The following is a 23,144-nucleotide window of genomic DNA, read 5'->3' as shown; positions in this document are numbered from 1 at the left end:
AATGAATGTGTTTTTATTTCTGTGTTGCCTTAGAGAGCAGCAGAGAGAGATGCCAGGAAAGCCAAGGCAAAAGAAAAGAAGCTGCATGGTGAGAAGGAGGCCCTTCTGGGTGCTATAAAGGTAAGCATTTTAGCTTTGAATAGATTACGTTTGAATTAAGTTTAGTTTATTTATTCATTGCTGATTCACATCAAATGTCATCTCAAAGCACTTTACAAAAAGAAATCAGAAATGGATTCAGAAATGTTTAATCAGTTCAATCATATAGATATGATGACTGAAATATCTGCATCACATTCTTATTTTAAGACGGTCTAGAACCAACGTGAGCAGGTTTACTGGTGACCACTGCTCTTCTGTCACCCCATCTAAGTCAAGTTTATTTTAAAGATGATTTTTCTTATTTACTTCCTACACAGGAAAGAGGCATCAAGCTTCTCCAGCCAAAAAGGTCACGACCTGAAGGTTCAGACAGTGAGGATGAGGATGAACGCCCATCAGCAAGAATAGCACAGCTGAGCCTGGACAACCTGACCCCTGTGGAGGTCACAGGGGCTCAGGTCTTCCTGGATGAGCAGGGCTCCCTACACTGGCCGGTTCTGTTCCTCTACCCTGAGCATCAACAGAGCGATTTCATCTCAGCCTTCTGTGAGAAAAACAGGTAAAGCACTGCTTTCTTTGCTTAAGCCCATTTAGTAACTGGGGAATTTATGTCCTTAATTTACCCATAATTAATGTTTATGGTTATTGTCCTCCTAAAATGTTTACCTCAGTTTCAAGTTGCAGATGTCCTGTCAACATCTGAGACCTTCACACAAGAGCTGCAATCATTTCCAAGATTCAAATAAAATTACACAGCTGTGTGCTAAAAAGGTCTTAAAAATGGAAAGACGTTTCCTCAATAATCTGACAACATTGTGAACATTTAGCAACTTGGAACCAGCTGTGTTTTGCACAGTCTTGTTTTTATTCTGCTTTTGTATTTGAAAGGGTAAATGATGAATTCTCACACTTTGTGAGAGTGATTCCTTTGAGTCATCTATTGTTAACACACTTAGCTCCTTCATTTTCTGTGTCTTACACTTCAGCATGTGAAGGATTGGTAGAAGTTTATTGGATTTATAACAAATACACATGCATTTATTTTGCTGCAGGTTAACAGAATATTCAGGATTTTGTTGGTCACAAACAACTTTAACCACCACATGGGGGCGCTGTTTAGCCAACTTTTGCTTTTAACCACTTCATTGTAAAGAAAATGTTTAGTTTTTATGACGACCATTAGTAAACAATATGCCACTTAATTCCACTTTATTGCATAAAAATGTTGTCTTGCAGATCTGCTTTGAATCTTTGTCTTTTTTGGATTAGCTTTACAGATCATCTTTGTGTCATGTTTGGGGAGGAACTTCCACCTTGGGACACAGACAGAAAATACCACCCACAAAACCTGCAGGTTTGTACCTCTGCAAAAGTGAAGCTTCTGAATAAACTAAACCAATTTTTTGTTCTGTTTTGTTATTTAAAATAGTTTCTTTTCTCATCACATGTGAATTATTTTGTTGTATTTCCTCCAACAGAACGGTTTGTGTACTCTGTGAACTATGTCAACAGGTGTAATAACACCAAAAGTTTGAAAAGCTCGTTTGGAATTTGTGTCTTGCTGCAGTTAGAGATAAAATGTAATTTTTATGTAGTGTCTAACTTTGTTTTCCAGCTGTATTTTGAAGATGAGGAGAAGGAGACTCTCTACCAAGTTGATCCAGAAATGTCACTTTTAAAAACATTGCAGCATAAGAGGTAATTTTTTAATTATGTTTCTTGGTTTATTGGTATGATTGTTGGTTGTTGTTATTACAGAGAGTTATTGAACATTCAATGAGGTTTTTTTTTGTATTTCTGATGAAAATGTAAGTTTTTATGTTTCCTAATAACCAATTTAAGCAATCTATATTATCAGTTCTGCATTAGTGAATATAAAACTATCAACATTCTGAGTTATTTTAGTGCTTTCTCTTGTTAGAAATTGAACTTTTTTGCCATTTTATAAGGAGTGTAAATCAGTTAGATTACATACTAACTATTTTCTACGGTCGTTAAATATATTTGAGTGGTGGTGTTTGAGTTTTGAGGTGAAGAACCTTCAAAAATAAAATGGAAACTAGGTGTAATGCATAGCAGCAAGTTGGTTTATTTTGAGAGGAAATCATTTCTTGCATCCTGCATTAATTGTTAAATCTGTCCCTTTAACAGGTTTTTTGTGAAGGCAGGCACCCCAAGCTTCATGGTTTTAGTAAAAGACTCACCATTCTGCAAGCAGTTTTTGTCTGAAAAGAAAATCCATGGATTGTAGGCACGAACACATAATATGAAAAAGTAGAGGACTGACCTGAGCACCTTTGTTTTGAAGACTACAATTAAACGACAACCGTCTGCTTTGACCTTGTTAATGAAACAGGATCTCTTGGCAAAACTTCATTACTGTCAACATGCTTGATAGTTGATATGTGCAGGTTATTATGATTGTGATGTCTTCTTTTGATTTTTCTGAACATGCCTCTCTACATCTCTATTTTGATCCCATCTATGAAATCATGTGGTTCATTCAAATGTAACTTTGTAAAAATGAGTGTTGATTCTCCATTTTTTCTAGAAATAAATACTGCATGCCCTTCTGATGACACCTTCATAGCTTTAATATGTAATAAGAAAATTGTTTAATACAAATAAAATGGCAAGTCTAAGACTTTCGGTTTCAAAGATCAGACCCTTCCCACATAGTTTACTGGTAACAGTTGCTTTGCTAAGATCATTTTTGAGATTAAGGCAAAAAAATATCATTTGATTAATTGTGATGACTAGAATATTGAAGTAATTGTTAACTGGCTCAAAAAAGGCCCTTCACTGAAAGAACACATTCATATCAGTAATTAAGTCAGAATTGTACAATAATATATACATTTGCATTTAAGACTAAAAAAACCTTATTTATTTGTAAATCTGTTCAATCCAGGACTTCTCAGGTGGCCCAGTTTTAACTTTACCTGGTTCAATTTAACTTATTTGCTTATTTGCATCTTATAATGTTGTATAAAAAATGCTAAATGACAAATCTGCAGAATGTACACATTTTATTATCCCACTAATCACCAGAATAATCAATAGAATAACCGGTTATTAAAATAGTTGCATCTTTAGTTATGCTGTCTGCCCAACTCCCAGAATTGTTGATTTACATATCTCCCTCCCTAACAGTTAATGTTATATTTACCACCAACACACATTCATGTGAAACATTCTAGGAAAATGTTTATTTGTTTATGGACATCCTTCAAAGCTGGTTCTCCCTGGTTTTACAGTCCCACAGTAATGTAATCATAAACCCAGTTACTTGTATTTTTAGCAATGTGGTTCAGCATCAAGCCCTGCTTAAATGAAATCACATTTTTATGTAATCTAGTTTTCTAAAAATTCAATTTCATTAGCTGTAAGTCAAATGTGAAAATGAGCTGTAAAAACACAAATATGCCCCTGTATAAAGCTACATCATATGAATTTAACTCTTATGACTGAATAAATGTGAAAGAATGACTGTTTGACATTAAGGCTGGGCGATATGGACTTAAAGTTTTATGGTAGTCTAATATTGTAATAATGAATGTGACGCTAACTATTACTACTTTAGGTAAATGTATGGATGAGATTGTATGGCACAAGAAGAGCAGCCACACAAACACTTCCTTTGAAAAACATGAGATTAGTGATTAGTATCACTAATCTGCAAACAGAAACTGAATTTAATTCTATTTTTAAATCTATTATTTCTTGAACAAAATGTAGAAAATAGTAAAACTAATAATCCTGACATTACGGATAGTTTTTAGGAGTTTTAAACATAAATTAGAATTTATTGTAATTATGGTAAATCAAAACCTCTTACAAAAATGTATCACTATAAACAATATAAACGGAGGCCCCTAATTGCAATTAAAGGAAATGTATTAGTCACTTATTAGGTATGCTATTGGGGTTGTGTTTTTTTATTTATTTATTTGAAATGAAGGAATTAGTCAAAATGTTTCTAAGAAAATATGCATATGAACTTCAAGGCCACATTTAACATTTTATTTTAATGGGAAGCATTGACTTGACTGTCAGTACTGGTCTGAAGAATTTAACTTTTGACAGATTTGTACTGTTATTTTATTCTTTAAAATCAAGATTGTTTTTGTTTTGAAGTCCTGTGAGACTTTGAGCAGGGTTTGGAAAACTAACAGGAGTTTGAGAGTTTTGAAACCCACCAGGATATTGAGGAGGATTCTGAAACCAAGGTGGGCTTTGGGGAGAGTTTTGAAACCCAACAGGGCCTTGACCAGGGTTTTGAAAACCACCAGGAGGTGAAGCAGAGTTTTGATTAACCGTCATTACAGGATTAGCCTGCACGTTGATCACAGTTGGGGGCTGCGGCGTCTGGGGCTGCTGCATCACGACAACAACAGGAGTGTGCTCCTTTAGCTCACGATGCATCTGACACCAGGAGCACCAGACACAGCAACAGGAAGCAAGTATGTCTTCACAGAGGGAACCCTGAAAGCAAACACATATAACATTGCACCCTCACTTCAAAATAAATTCAGGTGAGCGTAAATTACCACATACCTTTAATCCATGTTTGTTACGAATGGAAGCCCTCAAAGACAACCCTGCAGGGGGGACAAACAGAGGAACTCCACAGGCTGCAAGCACAGCAGGAGTTACCATGTCACATAAAGGCAAACAGTAGTTCTCTCCAAATCTTCTTGAAACAGTGCAGGCAAGGAAAGGGCAGCACCAGAAGCCATAGCAGCCTGGAGATCACAGAGATATACAGAGCAATGAGGTTGACTTAGCTCTTTAGAAGACTTAGGTCATTTAATTTCAAAGAAAACAACTCTTACAAGTATTTACGTCTTCAAAGCAGTCAAACAGACCACTTTTCCAGGCTTTTGGGGGAGTTTCTGACATCCTACCCTGAAGTTCAGCCACAAACTGAATTATGACCTTCTGTGACCAGGAGAGACTCAATCAAGTTTTCTGCAAAACAACACGATACCACAAAACATAAAAACCTAGTTTTTTTTGTTTGTTTTTTTTTTAGTAACAGTTGACTATGTAGCAGAAATCCAAGCTGATAGCATTTCTGTTATGATACAAAAATCCATTGTCTATATCGCAGTGGTACATCATTCTACTTGTCCTATTTCAGCTGATTATTCTTTCACAGTCTGACTGCTGGCAAAGACAATGTGGTCAAATCTGTGCCTCTCTATCTGTAATGTAATGATGGATCCATTGCAGGAAGACATTGCTGCAGTTTAAGAGCCATCTGTTAAACCCCTTATAATACATCTCTATGTGCATTTTGTACATATCACTAACAAGTCTAGATTTGTAAAGTTTAAGTTTCACTTACTGAAGGTGTGTATCTAATATCCATAGAAAGCTCCAAACTCAAGCTAGAAAACATCAATTTAAGAAAAAAAAAAAAGACTTCCTGGTGGTGAGACTTGGACAAACTATGGACAAAAGAGTCCTTTACGAATGTGTGCTCCCTAATTTTACACCGTAAGATAGCTTAAATAAGTTTGCTGAGGATTCACTCATTAATAACCAGGAGTTAAAAACTTATAGTAGCATTTGCTGGATATTTATCTACAATAAATAGATGATAAACACCCAGCAAGTATTTCATTTACACTATCTTATAGATGTAACAATATTTGCGTGATAACATTGAAATATATGAAAATAATCTTTTAACTATGAATACTGAATATTTTTTACCTGCTCTTGTTGGAGACCTCCATTACTTCTCTGTAGTTATGAGTGAATGTGTGGTTTACAGTAAGCTTTGCTTTGCTTTGGGAACACAAATATTCCATTTTGTAATTTGATATGAAAGCACACATCCTCCCTTTTGACTGTATCCTGGGAGCCTAGAGACACTCTAAATAAAACTCTGCTTTCTTTGTTTGCTGAAGGAGGATTCAATCAGCAGTTTGAAAAAAGCAATTTATAAAAAGGCTCCATGTCCCGAGCCAATGTGGCACAAAGCTCTTAAAATGGGATGACAAAGAATAAAAAGAGTCGTAGTCTCTTTCATAGACTGACTATGAAGGGGTCATAGTCAGCTGACAAATGAAAGCAAATATGTTTCACAGTTAGTTCAGAGAGCACCTGGAAGGAAACACTGATATTTAGCAGAATTTGAAATCTTGTAAGTTTTAGGATATAGAGTGTTTGACTTATTCCATTTTCAGGGCAACTCCTTTCTTATATTTACACTTGCATTAATTGTTAAAAAAAGGGAAACCACTTTAATGATCTGTTTCAGGTTAAGATGTGAGTTCTTTACCGCTTGAATGATCTATATGCCACACAGATGCAAACACTGGAACCATTCAAATAAAAATGAAATATTTATTAGCAGATTTGAAAGTACAGCTATTCTTCACTGGTTTGCCTCAGTCAGAAGCATTATCTGGACTCCTTATCCTGACCCAATTAGGGATTTATTTTATTACCACCCGATGCATAAACACATACTGATTAAAGGAAAGGGCAAACCTAGACTCTGTATTGATCTCTTATATAATGGGAAAGTTCACTTTCATTTTCTTACGTAGAGGATGTTTACAGCAGGTACAAATTTAAGAAGCAACAGATTTGAAATTACACTGATCTAATTTCATACATCACTGGTTTGCTTGAGCCAGGAGAATTACGACACATACACAACACAAGGCTTTGTGGAGGCTTTTGAGCCGGTCTTTGAGCAGGGTGTTGTGCAGGGTTTTGAACACCAACAGAAAGTAGAGAAGAGTTTTGATTAGTCATCATGACAGGATTAGTCTGCACATTGACCACAGTTTGAGGTTGCAGTTGCTGCCCCACAACAGGAGTTTGATCCTTTTGCTCATGATGCATCTAGCATCAGAAAGCACACACCCTTCGGCGTTCCCTTTGCAAAGGGAGCGCCAAAAGCATAGAAACTTTTTATAATAGTATAAAAAGTTTAGAACCCTAACCCTTACCTTAACCCCATACATGCAGCAGGAGTCAGAATGTCACATAAAGGCAGACAGTTCTTTCGAAATATTCCTGGAACAGTGCAGGCAAGGCAAGGGCAACTCCAGGAGTCATAGCAGCCTGGAGAACACACAGACATAGAGATACAGAGCAGTCAAATGGTCTTAGGTGATTGTAAGGCCTATTGTTTTAAATTTAAAAAATAAAAAATTGACTCTCACAAGTCTTGCCATCTTAAAAGCAGTCAAGGGGCCAAGACTTTTATGCATATAGTGAAGTTTCTGCAATCCTATTCTAAAGTTCAACCACTAACTGAATTATGACTTTGTGTGACCAGGAACAACTCACTAAATGACTATTTAGAAAAAATACAAGTTGATATCATTTCTGTCATCATGTTTTTGTCTCTCTAAAACTGTGATATGTTGTATTACCTATCCTGTTTCAGCCGATTATTGTTTCACAGTTGGTATCTGCTGGTAAAGATATATATTGAGATACTACGATCTACTGGCTGGTGTAAATTAATTAGCAGTTTCTTAAGACCTATCAGTTATAGCTCTTGAAAATATATCTATATGTATATCACTTACAAGTATAGACTTCACTTACTGAATATTTGCACCAATTGTTTCAGGAAACTTCAAGTGCACCAGGAACAAACACACTTAAAAAACAGACTTCAAAGTAAGAATTTTCACTTTGTCAAACTATGGAAAATGAATCCATGATTTGCTGCCCATCCTTTTTGTTCTTGTTCTAACTTAGTATGGCTACATTTAGAACAAGATGGCTCAACATGTTTGCAGAACATAAAATAAAACAACCAGGAGTTAAAATCTTACAGTGGAAAGTTTAAACAGATTAGTTGCTTCCTGATTGTTTGCATACCTATCAGCTATTTGTCAACTTTAGAAATTTAAAGAGTAACAACATGGACTTCTCACGCAGATCATGTTGGCTGCTTAACATAGCAAGGCATCTATAATAAAAGACAGTTAAATTGTATAGAATTGTAAAGCATCTTTTGCATTTTAATTTTCTGTCTTTGTCATGCTGTTTATTTTAACTATCTTTTCATAATCCCATTATTACCTGTTTTTTTTCAGCGTCAATGAAACCACACACTAAATACTCCTATAACACTGTAGAAACACTGCAACTACCTTGATAGTAGTTTTTGTTCAAGTACTTGAAGGCACTTAAAGTAAATCTTAAACCATTTGCAGTAATAGCAATGCTAGCAGAGAGAATGAAATAGTTAAAATAGCTTTAAAATTGCTTTCACATGAATGAGGAAATGGCAGAGAGGAGAACAGATCTGGGACAGATAATGGATCAGGAAGTGCAGAGAATTAGCAAGGAGGTGATGATGTTTGTTTTAGTGAGGAGGACAAAAGTAAGAAATTCAATGGAGAACTTTGGACCTAAAATGTAAACTTGAATATTCTGATTTGATTAGGGTAGAGCTGTAATGTAAAAATATTTTTTTGCTTACTACATGTTAGAAAGGAAGTTTACTACGGAGCCCCCCAGGGGACATGGGGAATTTTTTTTTCTTTTGCGTTCCCTCGCAAAACTTTTGCGTTCCCTCGCAAAAGAAAAAAAAATTCCCCATGTCCCCTGGGGGATTCCGTAGAAGTGAGCTGCGGCACCAAGAGACGTTTCGTTTGTATTAAGACATCTAGTGGCGAACATTGGTAAGTGCACTCTTTAGTTTAGAACTGCGCAACAATTAAACTGACACTTTTGGCACAAGATCCCTGCAGTGTTTGCTTTGTAATTTCAGTTAATGAGTTATGAGTGTTTAAGCTTTGGTTGTAAGTTAGTTATGTGAGGATGTAAATGTTACACGTAGGTATCCCAGGTAGTTTTATTAATACAAACAGCATGCGTTTCTGATTTTGTTTGTTTCCCTTGTAGACCTCTCTATAAGGCCATCATAATGTTCCAACAGCGAGGTAATAACCGCATAATTTTTTTCAAGGTATTTTGTTGGGAGGTAAGACTTCACCTTAGATATTTCTCTTAGAAAAAAATTGGACTTCACAACAGGATTTATCTGTTTGTCTCGCTTAAAAGCACGATCAACAATAAGAAAGTTCATGTTGTTTTAATAGCCCATTTTAGTTCATTTGCATATTTTGATCTCATGTCTTTCATCTTCTGCTTGGTTAATGCTCCACAGATTTTCTGTAAGGTTTAGGTTGTGCCAGTTCGGTGGTCAAACACAAAGATATCATGGTAATCAAACCAGCTCCAGGTAGTTTAAACAACTTGGACAGGCATCAAACCCCAGTGAAAAATGAAATCATGCACTGATGTAATGCAGTTTTCTAAAACCTGAATTTCATTAGCTGTAAGACATAAATATAGAAATCACGAGAAAAACAAATATGCCACTGTGTAATAAAGTTGCATCATATGAATTTCACTTTTTTTACATTTTTATATTTTAATCATTGAAAGAGATGCATTTATGCATAAACAAAGGCATTTGGTGAAAATGATAAAACATAGCAGTTAGCCTCATAACTCCTAGTAAATTGTATAAAACAGCACTTCAGAATAAATTAGAGGCAAACAATAAGGTCCAGTCACTCATTTTTTATTTCTTTTTTTTTGTGATTGATGTGTGTTTAGATCTACTTTTTTCTTCTGTAACATTTCCCAATTCAAATTAATGAAGTAGTTATACAATGGTTATAATAATGTAAATATACACATGAACTCAAACAACTCAAGCGCAACACTTTTTGTGTTGACAGTCAAATTAATTTTTGGATAGAGTAAAGAATCCCATTATACACCATCATGATCATGGCTGATCTGAGCAGATTACATTATTTACAAGTTTGCTCTGATGTTGTTAGGAATTATAAGCATGGGGCTCCGTAGGACATTGAGGAGAGTTTTGATACCCAACAGGACTTTGACAAAGGTTTTGATACTCAGGAGGACTTTGATGATGAGTTTCAAACCCAGTAGGATTTGGAGGAGGGTTTTGAAACCCAGCAGTATATGGAGGAGGGTTTTGATACCCAGCAGGATTCTGAGGGTTTTGATTACCACCAGAATGTTGAAGAGGGCTTTGAAACCAAGGAGGGTTTTGGGGAGAGTTGTGAAACATAACTGGGTTTTGATTAGCCGTCATGACAGGATTAGCCTGCACATTGACCACAGTTTGCGGTTGTTGCCCTGCCATGACAGGAGTTTGATTCTTTTGTTCACGTTCCGTCTGACAGCAGGAGCACCAGAAAGTACATATGTCTTGACAGAGGGAAGCCTGAAAACAAAACCATTGAAATGTTTTATAACATTGCACTTTCATTTCAAAATGAGTTCATGTGAGTGTAAATTTGTCATACCATTATTCCGTGTTTGTTAGGAATGGAAGCTCTCTTAGACTATGTAGCAGGGGGAATAAGCAGAGGAATCCCACAGGCTGTACATGCAGCAGGAGTCAGAATGTTACATAAAGGCAGACAGTTGTTCCCTTTAACTGACGCTAAACCAGGGCAGGCTATGGAGAGGGATCACCAGAAACCATGGCAACCTGGAGAACACACAAACATACAGCATGGAAGGCTTATTGTTTCAAATTTAAAACTTGAAAAAAAAAAAAAGTCTTGTACATGTTATAAAGCACTTTCATACTAAAAGCAGCTCAAAGTGTTATACATAATCTTTTTAAATCTTCAGTTTTCCCTGGGCACACTCATATAGTAAAAACGTTTTATGAAAATAGCCGAGCTACATTGTCCAAGTTTGTTTTCAGTTTGAAAAATTGACTGACCATTGAGTCACACGAGGTAATTAAAATAACATGGGAGTTTTGGTTAAAACCTTTAATAAAATGATCAAACAAAGCAACAGACATTCAATGCACAACGACATCATGAAGTAAAATGACTTTAGAAACCAAAACACTTGTTTTGTTGCTTTTCAACCACAATCTTATCAAGAGTTTAAAGCTGCGTTGCTGCAGGGCATTGTCCATCTAATTGTGCTTGTTTTGTTATTTTTTAAATTTAAAATCTAAATATTGGCCCAAGTCAAAGTGATGTGAAATTAAAACAATTTTTGTTATCAATATTAGAAAAGATTTAAATGAAGTAAAAGCAAAAGGAGTTTCCCTTAATGTACTGTCATGATTAGTTACATCCGAAATCAGTGATTTTCATTCAAACACCAGTTTATTCTTGGAAGAATGAGAACAGAAAAACAGACATATCCAGAGTCGGTTCAGTCTGATCTGCTCAGTCTGATCGGTTCTAACTGGGCAGAGTCTCTACCTACTTATACTTGCGTTATCACAAAGTTTCTGGGAACCAACATGTCTAACTTGTTAACAAAAACCTTTAAAACCTTGAAACATTGAAAATGAGGGAGTTTTCCATTCTTATCTAAACCAGTACAGTGAAAATATAATGAGCCTCACATGAATGTGGCTACAGCTGGAACAGGCAGACTAAATACCTTTTTGGATTTTACAAACAAAGAAGCAGAAGACATTTTCTAAAATTCGCCAACACTCCCTAAGTAGAATAATTGCAATCATCTTAAATAAACTTTCACTTTAAGTTACTGTGTCATATTTTCTCTCCGTGTCACTTCTTATCTTCATTTTAAAGTAAATGTAAAGAGAGATGATAATTAAGACATATTTTTTAAATACATTTTTAAAACTATTCACAGAATTACTTTATCTCTGTACCTCTACTATCTAATGATAACTTCAGCGTTTTTGCTGACCTTCTGACAGACAGTGATACAAAATAAAAGTAAATAATTGAATAATTTGAAATACTAGTGATACATCTAAAAGAATAAAATTAGAAAAAGCTACAGTAATTCATCTTTACAGTCTAGAAAATGTAACAATGTTTACCTGCATTCATATAGAAATGTATGTACAAAACACTGTCTAACTGTACATAAGTAAAACTTTTTACCTGTTTTTGTGGGAAATCTTTCTTTCTCTTCCGGAAGATAACAACAAGTGCCTGAGTTACAGTAAAGTTTGCTTTGCCTGGGCGCTCACAAAATATGCTGCAAAACCTGTGACACATCATGACAGCCAGTTTGGATCCAAGTCACCTGCTTCCTCGTCTGAATGTTCTGAATCAACACGGTAAATGATTTCACTTTGATGTTGCTGTTGTTCTCTGATTGCTGTTGCATTTTGCTATCCATGTGTCTCTTAAAGAAGCTGGAGTTTTGCTGTTGTGAGTTTAGTCTTGCATTGGAAGAGCAGACAATTTTTTTTTTGCAATTTGTTTCTGAAACAGGCATCCTCCTTAACTTGGTGTGATGTACATTTGATTCATCATTATTATTATTATTATTATTATTATTATTATTATTATTATTATTATTATTATTTTAGAAAGTTCATAAGGCTATTAGTTTACATCTTTTGAATGCGTTACCTAAATCCCAAAGGTTGCAATTAAAAAAAAAAAAGATTAAATGAATTAAAATGAAATATCTGAGTTTATGATCCCCCATCGGAACTCAGAATATTAAATGATGCAACATTGCCCTCGTAATGGAGTCTTGACTGAAGTTCAGGCTGGAAGACTCTTTTGACGCACCTGGCCCTGCTATCAGTGCCTCCCTCTCCGCACCTGGACCTATCAACGCAGGTTCAAGCCTCACTCCAGCCAATCATCGTCCAGGCTCAGGTTCAAAAGGACCTTCACTCCAAGCCTCCTCCGCTTACCAGCCCCGATCAACCCACCTCCACCCCACCTCCACCTTCAGCTCCCGGCTCTCAGGCCTCATCATCCTCTGACCGCCGCCGCCAGCACAGGCCCCGGGGGGTTTACATTCCCTCGCTGCATCAGGAATGTTCATCGAGCTTATCGAAGTCCAGCTCGACGTCCCCGGCCGGGGCCTGATCGCCAAAGAACTTTGTGCTTATTTTCATGTTATTTTTGTCATTAAACCCTTTTAACTGCTTCCCTCTCTCCGTCTGAGTCTCTCCAGATTGAATTTTAATTTCATTCTTTTGTTCTGTGTTACATAAAACATATCTGAGACAGTGAGATTTAAAGCTCGTCTTTACAGGATGTCTGTCTTTATATTTCTAAACCAGCCAGAGTCTCTTCTTTGCATTTCATACTTTTTTCCTCCTTTCTAAAACAAGCATCACTTCCTCCTCATGTGTTGATGTAATCTAGTTTTCTAAAAATTAAATTTCATTAACTGTAAGCCATAAATATAAAATGGCCAGAGAAAAAACAAGCATGCCTCTCGGAGTCTGATAAAGCTGCATCATATGAATTTAACTTTTTGTCACATTTTTAGAGTTTCATATTTTTAATTAATTACTTGTAATACAATAACTGTTCAACTGTGTTGTAAGTAGATGTACCTGTGCATAAACAAAGACATTTGGTGTAAATTATATAAACATTCTGGTAACTTTTAGTGAGTTATATAAGACATCATTAAATAGAGTCAAACAATAAAGTCAAGTCACTCAGTTTTTATTTATCATTTTGCTATTGATGTATTTAAATCAATTTGTTTAACGGCATTTTCCATTTCAAATTAATAAAGTAGTCATGCAATGTTTGTAATAAAGTAAATACACATATGAACCCAACCAACTCAAATTCAACACCTTTTTAGAAGTATTGGGAGCTAATTGATACTTTGGATAGAGTAAAGAATCCCATTATACACCAACATGATCATGAATGATCAGAGAAACTTACATTTTTCACAAGTTTGTTCGGATGTTCTAAACATTGGGACTTTTAAGAGGGTTTTGGGTCCGTGGAATATTGAGGAGGGTTTGGATACCCAACAGGACTTTGAGGGTTCTGATTACCACCAGGATACTGAGGAGGGTTCTGAAACCAAGGAGGGATTTGAAGAGAGTTTTGAAACATAGACGGGTTTTGAGCAGGGATTTGAGCAGGAGGTGGATTAGAGTTTTGATTAACCATCATGACAGGATTAGCCTGCACGTTGACCACAGTAGTGTGCTGCGTGGGCTGCTGCACCACAGTGGTAGGACCTCCATTCTTTAGCTCACGATGCATCTGACACCAGGAGCACCAGACACAGAAACAGGAAATTGCCATGTCTTCACAGAGGGAACCCTGAAAGCCAACACAGTGAAACTTTTCATAATGTAATGTACTATTTCAAAATGAGTTCAGGCGAAATGTAAAATATGTCGTACCTTTATATGATGTTTGTGGCGAATGGAAGCCCTCAAAGATAATGCCGCAGGGGGGACAATGAAAGGAATCCCACAGGCTACACACGCAGCAGGAGTCAGAATGTCACATAAAGGCAGACAGTAGTTCTCACTAAATAATCCTGAAACACTGCAGGCAAGGCAAGGCCAGCACCAGAAGCCATAGCAACCTGGAAAACACAGAGACAGACAGATACAGAGCAGTGAAATGGTCTTAGGTGATTGTAAGGCATATTGTTTTAAATTTAAGTTTAAAAAAAGAAAAAGAAATGACTCTTACAAGTACTGCAATCTACACAGCAGTCAAAAAGACCAGTTTTCCACTCTCTGAGGGGAGGTTGTGTCATCCTATCCTGAAGTTCAGCTACAAACTCTGAACTATGACCCTGTGTGATCAGAAAAGAAATGAGTCAGTTTATGGCAAAACAACACACATTAACATAATGAACGAAACCCACTGTGTCTCTAAAACTGTGATACATTGTGTTACTTGTCCTGTTTCAGATGATTATTGTTTCAGTCTGACAAACTGCTGGTAAATATATTGTGATCAAATCTGTGCCTCAATTCATAATGCATGTCACCTTGAAAGAACTAGGAAGAATTTAAGTTGCAATTTCTTAAGACCTATCAGTTATAACTCTTGTAAATACATATCTATGTGTTTTGCACATATCTCTAACAAGTCTAGACTTCACTTACTGAATGTTTCCACCAATTATTTTGGAAAACTTCAAGTGCACCAGGAACAAACTCGATTAAAAGAAAAACAGACTTATTGAAAGTAAGACTTGTTGAGTCCTTCATGTATGGCTGCTCATTCCTTTTGCTCTCATTTTAATTTAGTACAGCTAAATTTAGAACAAGATGGCTGAAAAGGTTTGCTGAACATACACTCAGCAAACAGAAATTCAAAACTTACAGAGTAATGTTTAAACAAGTGAGTTGCTTCCTGATTTTTTGCATACCTAAAAAACAATTTGTCGACTAGTAAAGAATAACAACAGCCTCCTATTATCTCCTTAAGATCTCATGGCATCTATTAAAAAATATGTTGTTCAATTTAAATTTAGGATTGCAATGTATCTTTTGCATTTTACTTTTCTGTCTTTCTCATGCTGTTTTATTTTTATGTTATTTGAAACCCAGCAGCTTAGACAATCAGTATGATGTGTCTGATTGTCTTGCACTGTTGGACAGATTTGCTCTGGAATTTGAGCAGTAGGCAAAAATCACAACCTCAAAATGAAAAGTTTTGTTTGGTCTTTTGAGTGTTCTGTTGCAACTAAAAATGAAAATTTCTTAGAATAGGTAAAGTGTCAATTTTAGAGAAATTTTGATTTACTTCTCATCAGAGGTTGAATTATTTAATCTGATATTGTAAGAATCTAAAATATGTTTGTGTAAAGTAAGGAAAATGAAACAAGGCAACAGAGTAAATGCACAACATCGTGAAGTAACTTTAGCTTTTCAACCATGATTTTATCAGTGTGAAGCTGCGCTGCTGCAGGGCATTGTCCATTATGTGTTTGTCACTTCTTATCTTCTTTTTTAAGGTAAATGTAAAGAGAGATGGTAAAAAAAAATAAAAATTTTACAGAAGTGATTTTATCTTAGCTCTGATCTGCACTATTATTATATAATGATAATTTCTGACTTTTTATTGACCTTAGACCTTCTGACAGTCACAGTGATTTAAAAGAGAAGTAAATACTTGAACAATTTGAAAGACAAGTTATAAATCTAAAACAATTCAATTAGAAAAGCTAAAGTATTTTGTCTTGACTTTCAAGTAAATGTAACAAAGTTTACATGTATTCACTTAGGAATGTATGTATAAAACTTTGACTATACATAAGGAAAACGTTTTACCTGCTTTTGTGGGAGATCTTCCTTGCACCTCCGCAGATTTCAGCAAATGTGTGGTTTACAGTAAGGTTTGCTTTGCCTGGGCGCACACAAAATATGTTGCAAAACCTGTGACACATCAATCATGGCAGCCAGTTTGAATACAAGACATCTCCTTCTTCCTCCTGAGCCTGACTGAGTGCTCACAATCAACATCGTAAATGATTTCACTTTGATGCTGTTGCTGTTCATCAGCATCAAATTGCTGTTGCATTTTGCTATCTTTGTGTCACTTAATGAAGCTGAAGTTTTCCCGTTTGGTGACTCATGTATTAAAAGCGCAAACAATCCTTTATGTAATTTGATTCTGAAATAAACGTTCTCCTTTTTGATTGTGATGTGAGAATGTGGACACACACTGGGTTAAGCTCTGCTTTTTGTTATCTGAATGAGGCGATTTCATAATCACCAGTCAGAAACTTTAGATTAGTAAAGCTTCCAATCTAAGCCAAGACAAACAATAAAATCTAAACTTTTGAGTTGTTTCACAAAGTCACCAGATATGAAGCTCCAATTTGAAGCTGGTACCAAACAAATCTAGCCATGTTTGGATTTAACTATTCAGACTTTGACATGAAGCTGACTATGAAGGAAGTAACAGTGAAAATAAAAAAAATGCTTCAAGGTTGTGGGTTGGATTGGTTCAGAAACCACCTGGAGGGAAAAACTTCAGTTTTGCAGACTTTTAAAATATTGTTGTATTACTTTGGATACAGAGTGTAAGAGTTAGCCTTAATTCACTGTTATATTTATTTCAGAAGAACACCTTTCTTATTTTGCACATTTGCAGGAACACAGTCTCATTTTCAGGAAACGGCTAACCTACATTCTGATTGTATTGTTCTCCTGTGGAATGGGAATTTTTAGTTTCATTTATCAGGAAGTCATTTACTCAAAGGAAACTTAAAGCACACACACAAGGAACAGGTTAAGGCAGCACAGCAACATTTAGAAAAACAAACAGTAGTGCCGGGTTTCTTCACACTTTCCATACTTTAAATATTTCAGCTTAAGCAAATAGGTGCTGCTAAATTGAGAACAAATAGGGTAGTGGTGTGATTTCTTAGTATGAATGCCATATTTACTTACAGGGGAGAAAATACTAAATTACCAAATAGGTGGCTGTGGACTGTTGTCATACAGAGTTATAACAACTGTGTAACTGAACTTGGATGAACTGCAGCAACAGAACTTCATGACTCAAATAGCTTTTCACTGTCTTTATCCTGAGTGGCTGCACAAAACAGGGCACTGAAAACTACCAAACCTGTATCGTCACATATCTGACATAATGAGGTCATTACTACTGAATGGTTTTCTTTAGTCTTTGTCTTTAGTACAAAACAGTAGAACTGATAAAAGTGCGGTGTGTCAGAAGCGTAGGAGCTGTGCCTTGTTATTTGCTTACTATCACTTGCATGATAGTAATAAATGCAGTTACTTTCAGCATAAAAATTTTTTACATTTAATTTAAATTTCAAAAGTGACTTGACACAAAAAATTCACCAGTTGTAGGCCGTGCTGTAATTATATCTGTTGTGTTATGCCTTTCAAGTCTCCATTAGTTTCTTTAATAAGTTTTGCTAAATAATCTACAGAATGTTTAAAACTAAGAAATTATTTTAAGAGCAGTTTCTCTTTAAGGGAGAAAATTTGTAGCTATGTAAATAACACTCGGACAGTGATTTGTGACAAGTTTTATATCTCATTAAAACCAAAATATTTTCTTGTTTACATTGTAATTAAAGGAAATGTACAGTTTTAAATAATAAAAATGTTTTATGTAATCTGGTCCATTTTAATGAGGTGCATAGGACTGATTTACAGAGTCAATTAGAAACAATAAGGTTCAGTCAAATACATTGTTTTTGTTGTTGGACTTATGTTTTTTTATTTCAAATTGATTAACAAGTATACAATGTTTATAAGAAGGTTAATATACGTAGGAACTCAAAGTCATATTCAACTCTCTTCACTTTTATTTGAAGCACTGACAGTGAATTTACTGGATAAAGTAAACATTACACCCCAACATGATCACGACTTATCTGAAGAACGTAAACGTTAACAAATATGTTCAGTTTCTGTTAGGAATTCAAACCAACAGGAAGGATTTTAAAATCCATCAGGGGTTTGAGAATTTTGAAACCCACCAGGATTTTGAGGAAGATTTTGAAACCCACCAGGATTTTGAGGAGGATTTTGAAATTCCTCAGGATATGGAGGAGGCTTTTGAAACCCACCAGGATTTTGAGGAGAATTTTGAAATTCCTCAGGATATGGAGGAGGATTCTGAAACCCACCAGGATTTTGAAACCCACCAGGATTTTGAGGAGGATTTTGAAACCCACCAGGATTTTGAAACCCACCAGGATTTTGAGGAGGATTTTGAAACCCACCAGGAGTTTGAGGAAAGTTTTGAAAACCAACAGGAAGTGGAGCAGAGTTTTGATTAACCATCATGACCGGATTAGCCTGCACGTTGACCACAGTTGGGGGCTGCATCGTCACGGGCTGCTGCATCACAACAACGAGAGGAGTTCTCTCCTTCAGCTCACGATGCATCTGGCACCAGGAGCACCAGACACAGCAACATGAAGTCAAAATGTCGCTGTAGAGGGAACCCTGAAAGCAAACACATGAAAAACGCTTTATATCATTGCATTTCAAAATAAGGTCAGGTGAGTCTAAAATACATCATACCTTTAATCCACGTTTGTTACGAATGGAAGCCCTCAAAGACAACGCTACAGGGGGAATAACAAAAGAAACCCCAAACACTACAACTGTAGATGAAACCAGCATGTCACATAAAGGCAGACAGGGGCTCTCTCCAAATCTTCTTGAAACAGTGCAGGCAAGGAAAGGGCAGCACCAGAAGCCATAGCAACCTGGGGAACATACAAACAAAGTAATTCACAGCAAATGATACAAGATGACTGGAAGACTCATTTAATTTTAAAGAAAAGAGAGAATGAATCTTACAAGTATTGGCATCTTCAAAGCAGTCAAAGAGACCACTCTTCCATTGTTTTAGGGGAGTTTCTGTCATCTTATCCTGAAGTTTTATGTGACCAGGAAAAACTCAGTCAGCTCTAAAGTTTCCTGCCATGCAACACACTGTAATACAAGACATGAAAATGTATGATTTATTTTTCAGAAACAAATGAGGTTAATAGTTTTGTTTAGAAGTATGACATGAATTAGATTTTGGTTAAGGTTAAGTATAGTATTGGCTACGGTTAGAGAAGATGTTTGGCTTTGGCATAAATGCAGTTACTAAAATGAATGAAAGTCAATACAAAGTCCTAATATTGATAGAAATACAAATGTGTGTGTGTGAGATGTCGATTACTGGCATAGGCAGCCTTAAAAGGCCTATGATCCATCCAGGTATAACCCAAATCCCTTAGCCCCAAGACCTATTCCTTCCCACCCAGAGCCACACACAACAGCCCACTAAGCCTCAGCCACCAAGACCCCTGGCCCACCCACCAGGCCAGGGATGCAGGGAGAGGCACCCCCACCTGGCACACAGGCATCCATGTGACCAGGAGCCAGAGGAGGCCCCATCCCGCCCACACCATTGAACTAACTTATTATAACAGAGGATATATAGTTTAACCTGTTGGGTAAATAAAGAAAGCAAGTTGTGTGACTTGTCAAGCTTCCTTTCTTCTGGGAGATCAATGGTAAGATAATGCTCTCAAAAAAATTCCCACATGTGTGCATGATAATGGATGGATGCATAACAATGATCTTTTCATTTATTGTTTTACTTCCAAAGTAAAAAATGTCTTTTAATACACATTATTATTATCATCTCAAGACACCTGAAATTTTAGTTAACATGCTTCAGACTCTAATAAATGTTCTATTCACTAAAAATATTACTTTTAGAACATTTCTTTGTCCAACTTTGAACAAGTGCGTAATTTATTTGAATACTACAAGCATTTCTTTTTCACTCTAACTATTCTGTTTTTAATGTGACAACAAACTAGGCCACCTGAGCCAAGCCCATATGTAAAGTTGATACCCAAATCAGCAGGCAAATAGGGACAGTGCTTGCTGGCAAGGGCGTAGGAAGGAGTCTGTCATTGGGGGGGATGCATATCGGAAACCTGACAGATCAGAAATGTCATAAACAATTGTACCATCAACAAGTCAGTAACGCGTTTCTCTAATCCGCCCCCTTGTTTCAGTAACAAGTATTCTAACACATTACCATTTACAATCCAATAATCAGATAATCAGATTAAAGTTATGCATCCAAGTAGCAAAATGACTGAACACTCACTTCATCATTTGCCTCACAACTAGCAAGCTAAATACTCTGGTAGCACACACAGGCTACCAGATTGTGATATATTTTATTGGTCAAAAGACTTGATTATTGGTCAAAATGCACTGATATACGTTGACTGGCAAATGAACAGATTCTGCCTCATTCTAAAACCAAAGTAAAAAAAAACAGCTCATAAAATAGGACTCAGCAGTTTTAAACTCAATACATCAGTTTGATCAACAAAATAATAAAAAAAATATAATATAATATAATATAATATGTTAAGTGGTGGGCTGCACAGTGACGCAGTTGGTAGAGCTGTTGCCTTGGAGCAAGAAGGTTCTGGGTCTTTCTGCAGGGAGTTTGCACATTCTCCCTGGCATGCATGGGTTCTCTCCGGGTTCTCCGGCTTCCTCCCACAGTCCAAAAACATGACTGTCATGTTAATCGGCCTCTCCAAATTCTCTGCAGGTGTGAGTGTGTGTGTGTGCATGGTTGTTTGTCCTGTGTGTCTCCGTGTTGCCCTGCGACAGACTGGCGACCTGACCAGAGTGACCCTGCCTCTCACCCGGAACGTTAGCTGGAGATGGGCACCAGCACCTCCGGACCCCACTAAGGGTCAAGGGTGTACAGAAGATGGATGTTAAGTGGTCGAGTATGATCATATGTTGTGTAGCCATTATTGCTCACTTTAAATTTTGTTTTTATCTCACTTCATTTTGTGCTGTTGTTTCAGTCTCATTCTGATTAAATAAAACATTGTGACTAGAGTAGCTAACTTTTAGACAAAGTTAGCAGTAAAATTTTGGACATGTGACTATTCCAGAGTTAAAACAACGGCTAACCAAAAAGATTTAGTTCTATATACGAAAGTAAACTGACAGCAAGATATCATAAACAAGCGATATTCATGGCAACATTCCCGACAGACGGTATACCTCATTGAAACGGAGCTTCGGGCTACCGCTGCCTCCTCCCGCCTTCACTCTGAGCTGTTCAGGGGGGCGGGGGGGCGGAAGCTCTGTGGTGCGCCTTCAAAATAAAAGTACGCGAGTGGAAGATTTTAAAATTCTTCGCAAATGCGCTGAAATTATTGGGGGTGCCGAATGTGACTGTCTCCAATACTGGGGGTTCCTACGCATGTTCCAGTGCAACTTTTAAAATAATGTGGATATTGTATTCAGTCTGCCACAGGCTCTATATTATATTAAATCAGTTCAAGAGAGAATTTTAGTGGCTTCACAAAAAACTGAATTGTGTTTAAAAGAAAAATTTCACTTTCCAGCAAATAAATTCAATGCTTACTTTTTGTCACTGTTTTCCTAATGTATAATTTTAACATGCCATAAAAGGTTTAGTTGCTAAACTTTCTACCCTATGTATGTTGTGTTCTGTGAGTTATTTTTGAGGTTTTCTGTGTTTAGTCCTGTCCCTGTCCTCTCTTCTTTGTTGATTGCTTCCCAGGTGTGTCTCATTCCCTGATTACCCTCCCTGTGTATTTAAGTCCACCTGTTGTCTTTGTCTCTTGTCGGATCCTCGTCAAGTGTTGTCAGTCTCCCTAGTGTCACGTTGCCTGTCTGTTTGCCCCGAGCTGCTTGCATCGGGACTGTTTCTACATTAAACCTTCATCTTTGTCTTCTTCAACCTGCGTTTCAGTGTTCTTTCTCACCACAATCAACCACAAATCATGACAATGTAGGTATTTTGTGTAAGACTTTGACCTTGTGTAAGAATGTCAGCTGAACTTATGAACTAATTGTTCTTAGTCCAGATGCACAAAGACCTGCCTCAAGAACTAGACAATCAATCAAGTCAATCAAGTTTATTTGTATGGAACGTTTTAGAAACAAGGTAGTTCAGTGCTTTACATAATAAAAAGACAAAACTACAAAGTCAGAGAACACACAGTCAACAATTGGATATATTTTATCATCATTACACATAAGATTACACATATGTGTAATGCCACATATTGCCACATATTACACATATGTGTGATGCCACCATTACACATAAGAATGTTGATTAATGCTTCATATTATGATGTTTCAAAAGCAATTCTAAACAAGTGGGTTTTCAGTTTAGACTTGAAGGAACTCATTGTTTCAGCTGTTTTATACTTTTCTGGAAGTTTATGCCAGATTTGTGGTGCATAGAAGCACCACAAACCTGTTTGGTTCAGGTTCTGGGGATGCAGAGCAGATCATGAGAAGACCTTAGAGGTCTGGACGTATTTTAAAGTCTATTCTTTGAGCTACAGTGAGCCAGTTTAAGCACTTTAGGGACTGTCTTTCTGGTTTTAATGGGAATACAAGCAGCAGCAGCGTTCTCTATCAACTGCTGCTGTCAAAATGATTTTTTTAGACAGATCTGTAAAGACACTGTTGCAGTAATCAATGCGACCAAAGATAAACATATGGATGAATTTCTCTAGATCTTGCTGAACCTATTTGTTATGTCCAAATTAAGATACATAAAATTTAAATATCTTGCAATGGTGATAATAATGTTAAATATTGTGATGATGATAAAAATCAAAAGGAAGTCTGGATGATTTCTGCTTATCTGTTGAAAACAGGCTGAGGAGGAGCTGCCATCATTGGATGAGGCTGCATGTTGACAGGAGATTGCACCTCCATGTTGATGACGACGGGGGACTTTTTG

The 23,144-nt window shown here is 36.5% G+C and overlaps 5 protein-coding genes and 1 long non-coding RNA gene across 8 annotated transcripts in view; 1 reads left to right on the top strand and 5 right to left on the bottom strand.

Annotated features, from left to right (window-relative positions):
• ttc4 (tetratricopeptide repeat domain 4) overlaps nucleotides 1-2,683 on the top strand; it is a 4,383-nt gene extending 1,700 nt beyond the window's left edge. Inside the window, exons 4-8 of the mRNA XM_016670795.1 lie at nucleotides 34-120; nucleotides 420-661; nucleotides 1,372-1,456; nucleotides 1,718-1,800; nucleotides 2,254-2,683. Coding sequence (XP_016526281.1) covers nucleotides 34-120; nucleotides 420-661; nucleotides 1,372-1,456; nucleotides 1,718-1,800; nucleotides 2,254-2,353 — 597 coding nt within the window. The 3' untranslated portion in view covers nucleotides 2,354-2,683. The remainder of the gene's footprint in view (nucleotides 1-33; nucleotides 121-419; nucleotides 662-1,371; nucleotides 1,457-1,717; nucleotides 1,801-2,253) is intronic.
• A 433-nt stretch (nucleotides 2,684-3,116) lies between these two features.
• The window catches only part of LOC103137234 (cornifelin homolog B-like), a 23,855-nt gene continuing 3,827 nt past the window's right edge, over nucleotides 3,117-23,144 (bottom strand). The window contains exons 1-4 of one of the 2 annotated variants that reach the window (XM_007550886.1): nucleotides 5,824-5,900; nucleotides 4,938-5,073; nucleotides 4,660-4,847; nucleotides 3,117-4,587 (exon numbers count right to left, since the gene is read on the bottom strand). In XM_007550886.1, the coding sequence (XP_007550948.1) occupies nucleotides 4,204-4,587; nucleotides 4,660-4,847; nucleotides 4,938-5,004 (639 nt within the window). In that variant the 5' untranslated portion in view covers nucleotides 5,005-5,073; nucleotides 5,824-5,900 and the 3' untranslated portion in view covers nucleotides 3,117-4,203. Of the gene's footprint in view, nucleotides 4,588-4,659; nucleotides 4,848-4,937; nucleotides 5,074-5,823; nucleotides 5,901-23,144 lie in introns of those variants that run through there. The other variant, XM_016670874.1, reaches the window with a different exon arrangement.
• LOC103137235 (uncharacterized) lies at nucleotides 9,661-12,127 on the bottom strand. The gene is made up of 3 exons (XR_476104.2): nucleotides 12,024-12,127; nucleotides 10,437-10,624; nucleotides 9,661-10,354 (listed from the first exon to the last, which is right to left on the bottom strand). It is a non-coding gene; the product is annotated as an uncharacterized LOC103137235 (long non-coding RNA).
• Nucleotides 13,556-16,264, bottom strand: LOC103137236 (uncharacterized). The gene is made up of 4 exons (XM_007550888.2): nucleotides 16,157-16,264; nucleotides 14,565-14,670; nucleotides 14,267-14,454; nucleotides 13,556-14,183 (listed from the first exon to the last, which is right to left on the bottom strand). Exons 2-4 carry the CDS (start codon nucleotides 14,629-14,631, stop codon nucleotides 13,836-13,838), a joined length of 603 nt encoding a protein of 200 aa, XP_007550950.1. The 5' UTR covers nucleotides 14,632-14,670; nucleotides 16,157-16,264; the 3' UTR covers nucleotides 13,556-13,835.
• LOC103137231 (altered inheritance of mitochondria protein 3-like) overlaps nucleotides 18,058-23,144 on the bottom strand; it is a 13,757-nt gene continuing 8,670 nt past the window's right edge. Inside the window, exons 1-4 of one of the 2 annotated variants that reach the window (XM_007550880.1) lie at nucleotides 21,419-21,478; nucleotides 19,178-19,312; nucleotides 18,896-19,083; nucleotides 18,058-18,817 (exon numbers count right to left, since the gene is read on the bottom strand). In XM_007550880.1, coding sequence (XP_007550942.1) covers nucleotides 18,308-18,817; nucleotides 18,896-19,083; nucleotides 19,178-19,244 — 765 coding nt within the window. In that variant the 5' untranslated portion in view covers nucleotides 19,245-19,312; nucleotides 21,419-21,478 and the 3' untranslated portion in view covers nucleotides 18,058-18,307. Of the gene's footprint in view, nucleotides 18,818-18,895; nucleotides 19,084-19,177; nucleotides 19,313-21,418; nucleotides 21,479-23,144 lie in introns of those variants that run through there. The other variant, XM_007550881.2, reaches the window with a different exon arrangement.
• LOC103137232 (cornifelin homolog A-like) overlaps nucleotides 22,288-23,144 on the bottom strand; it is an 11,654-nt gene continuing 10,797 nt past the window's right edge. The window contains exon 4 of the mRNA XM_007550884.2: nucleotides 22,288-23,113. Coding sequence (XP_007550946.1) covers nucleotides 23,042-23,113 — 72 coding nt within the window. The 3' untranslated portion in view covers nucleotides 22,288-23,041. The remainder of the gene's footprint in view (nucleotides 23,114-23,144) is intronic.

Source organism: Poecilia formosa, unplaced genomic scaffold, assembly GCF_000485575.1.
Source record: "Poecilia formosa unplaced genomic scaffold, Poecilia_formosa-5.1.2 Scaffold38, whole genome shotgun sequence".
NCBI classification, from domain to species: domain Eukaryota; kingdom Metazoa; phylum Chordata; class Actinopteri; order Cyprinodontiformes; family Poeciliidae; genus Poecilia; species Poecilia formosa.
This window is presented reverse-complemented; position numbering and strand designations above follow the sequence as displayed.

Coding starts and splice junctions, on each gene's coding strand:
- LOC103137236 (XM_007550888.2), bottom strand. CDS start 14,631: ATGACACAACCTCCCCTCAGAGAGTGGAAAACTGGTCTTTTTGACTGC. Junction 14,455..14,564: donor CTGTGTAGATTGCAGTACTT/GTAAGAGTCATT, acceptor TGTGTTTTCCAG/GTTGCTATGGCTTCTGGTGC. Junction 14,184..14,266: donor GCCACAAACATCATATAAAG/GTACGACATATT, acceptor GTTGGCTTTCAG/GGTTCCCTCTGTGAAGACAT.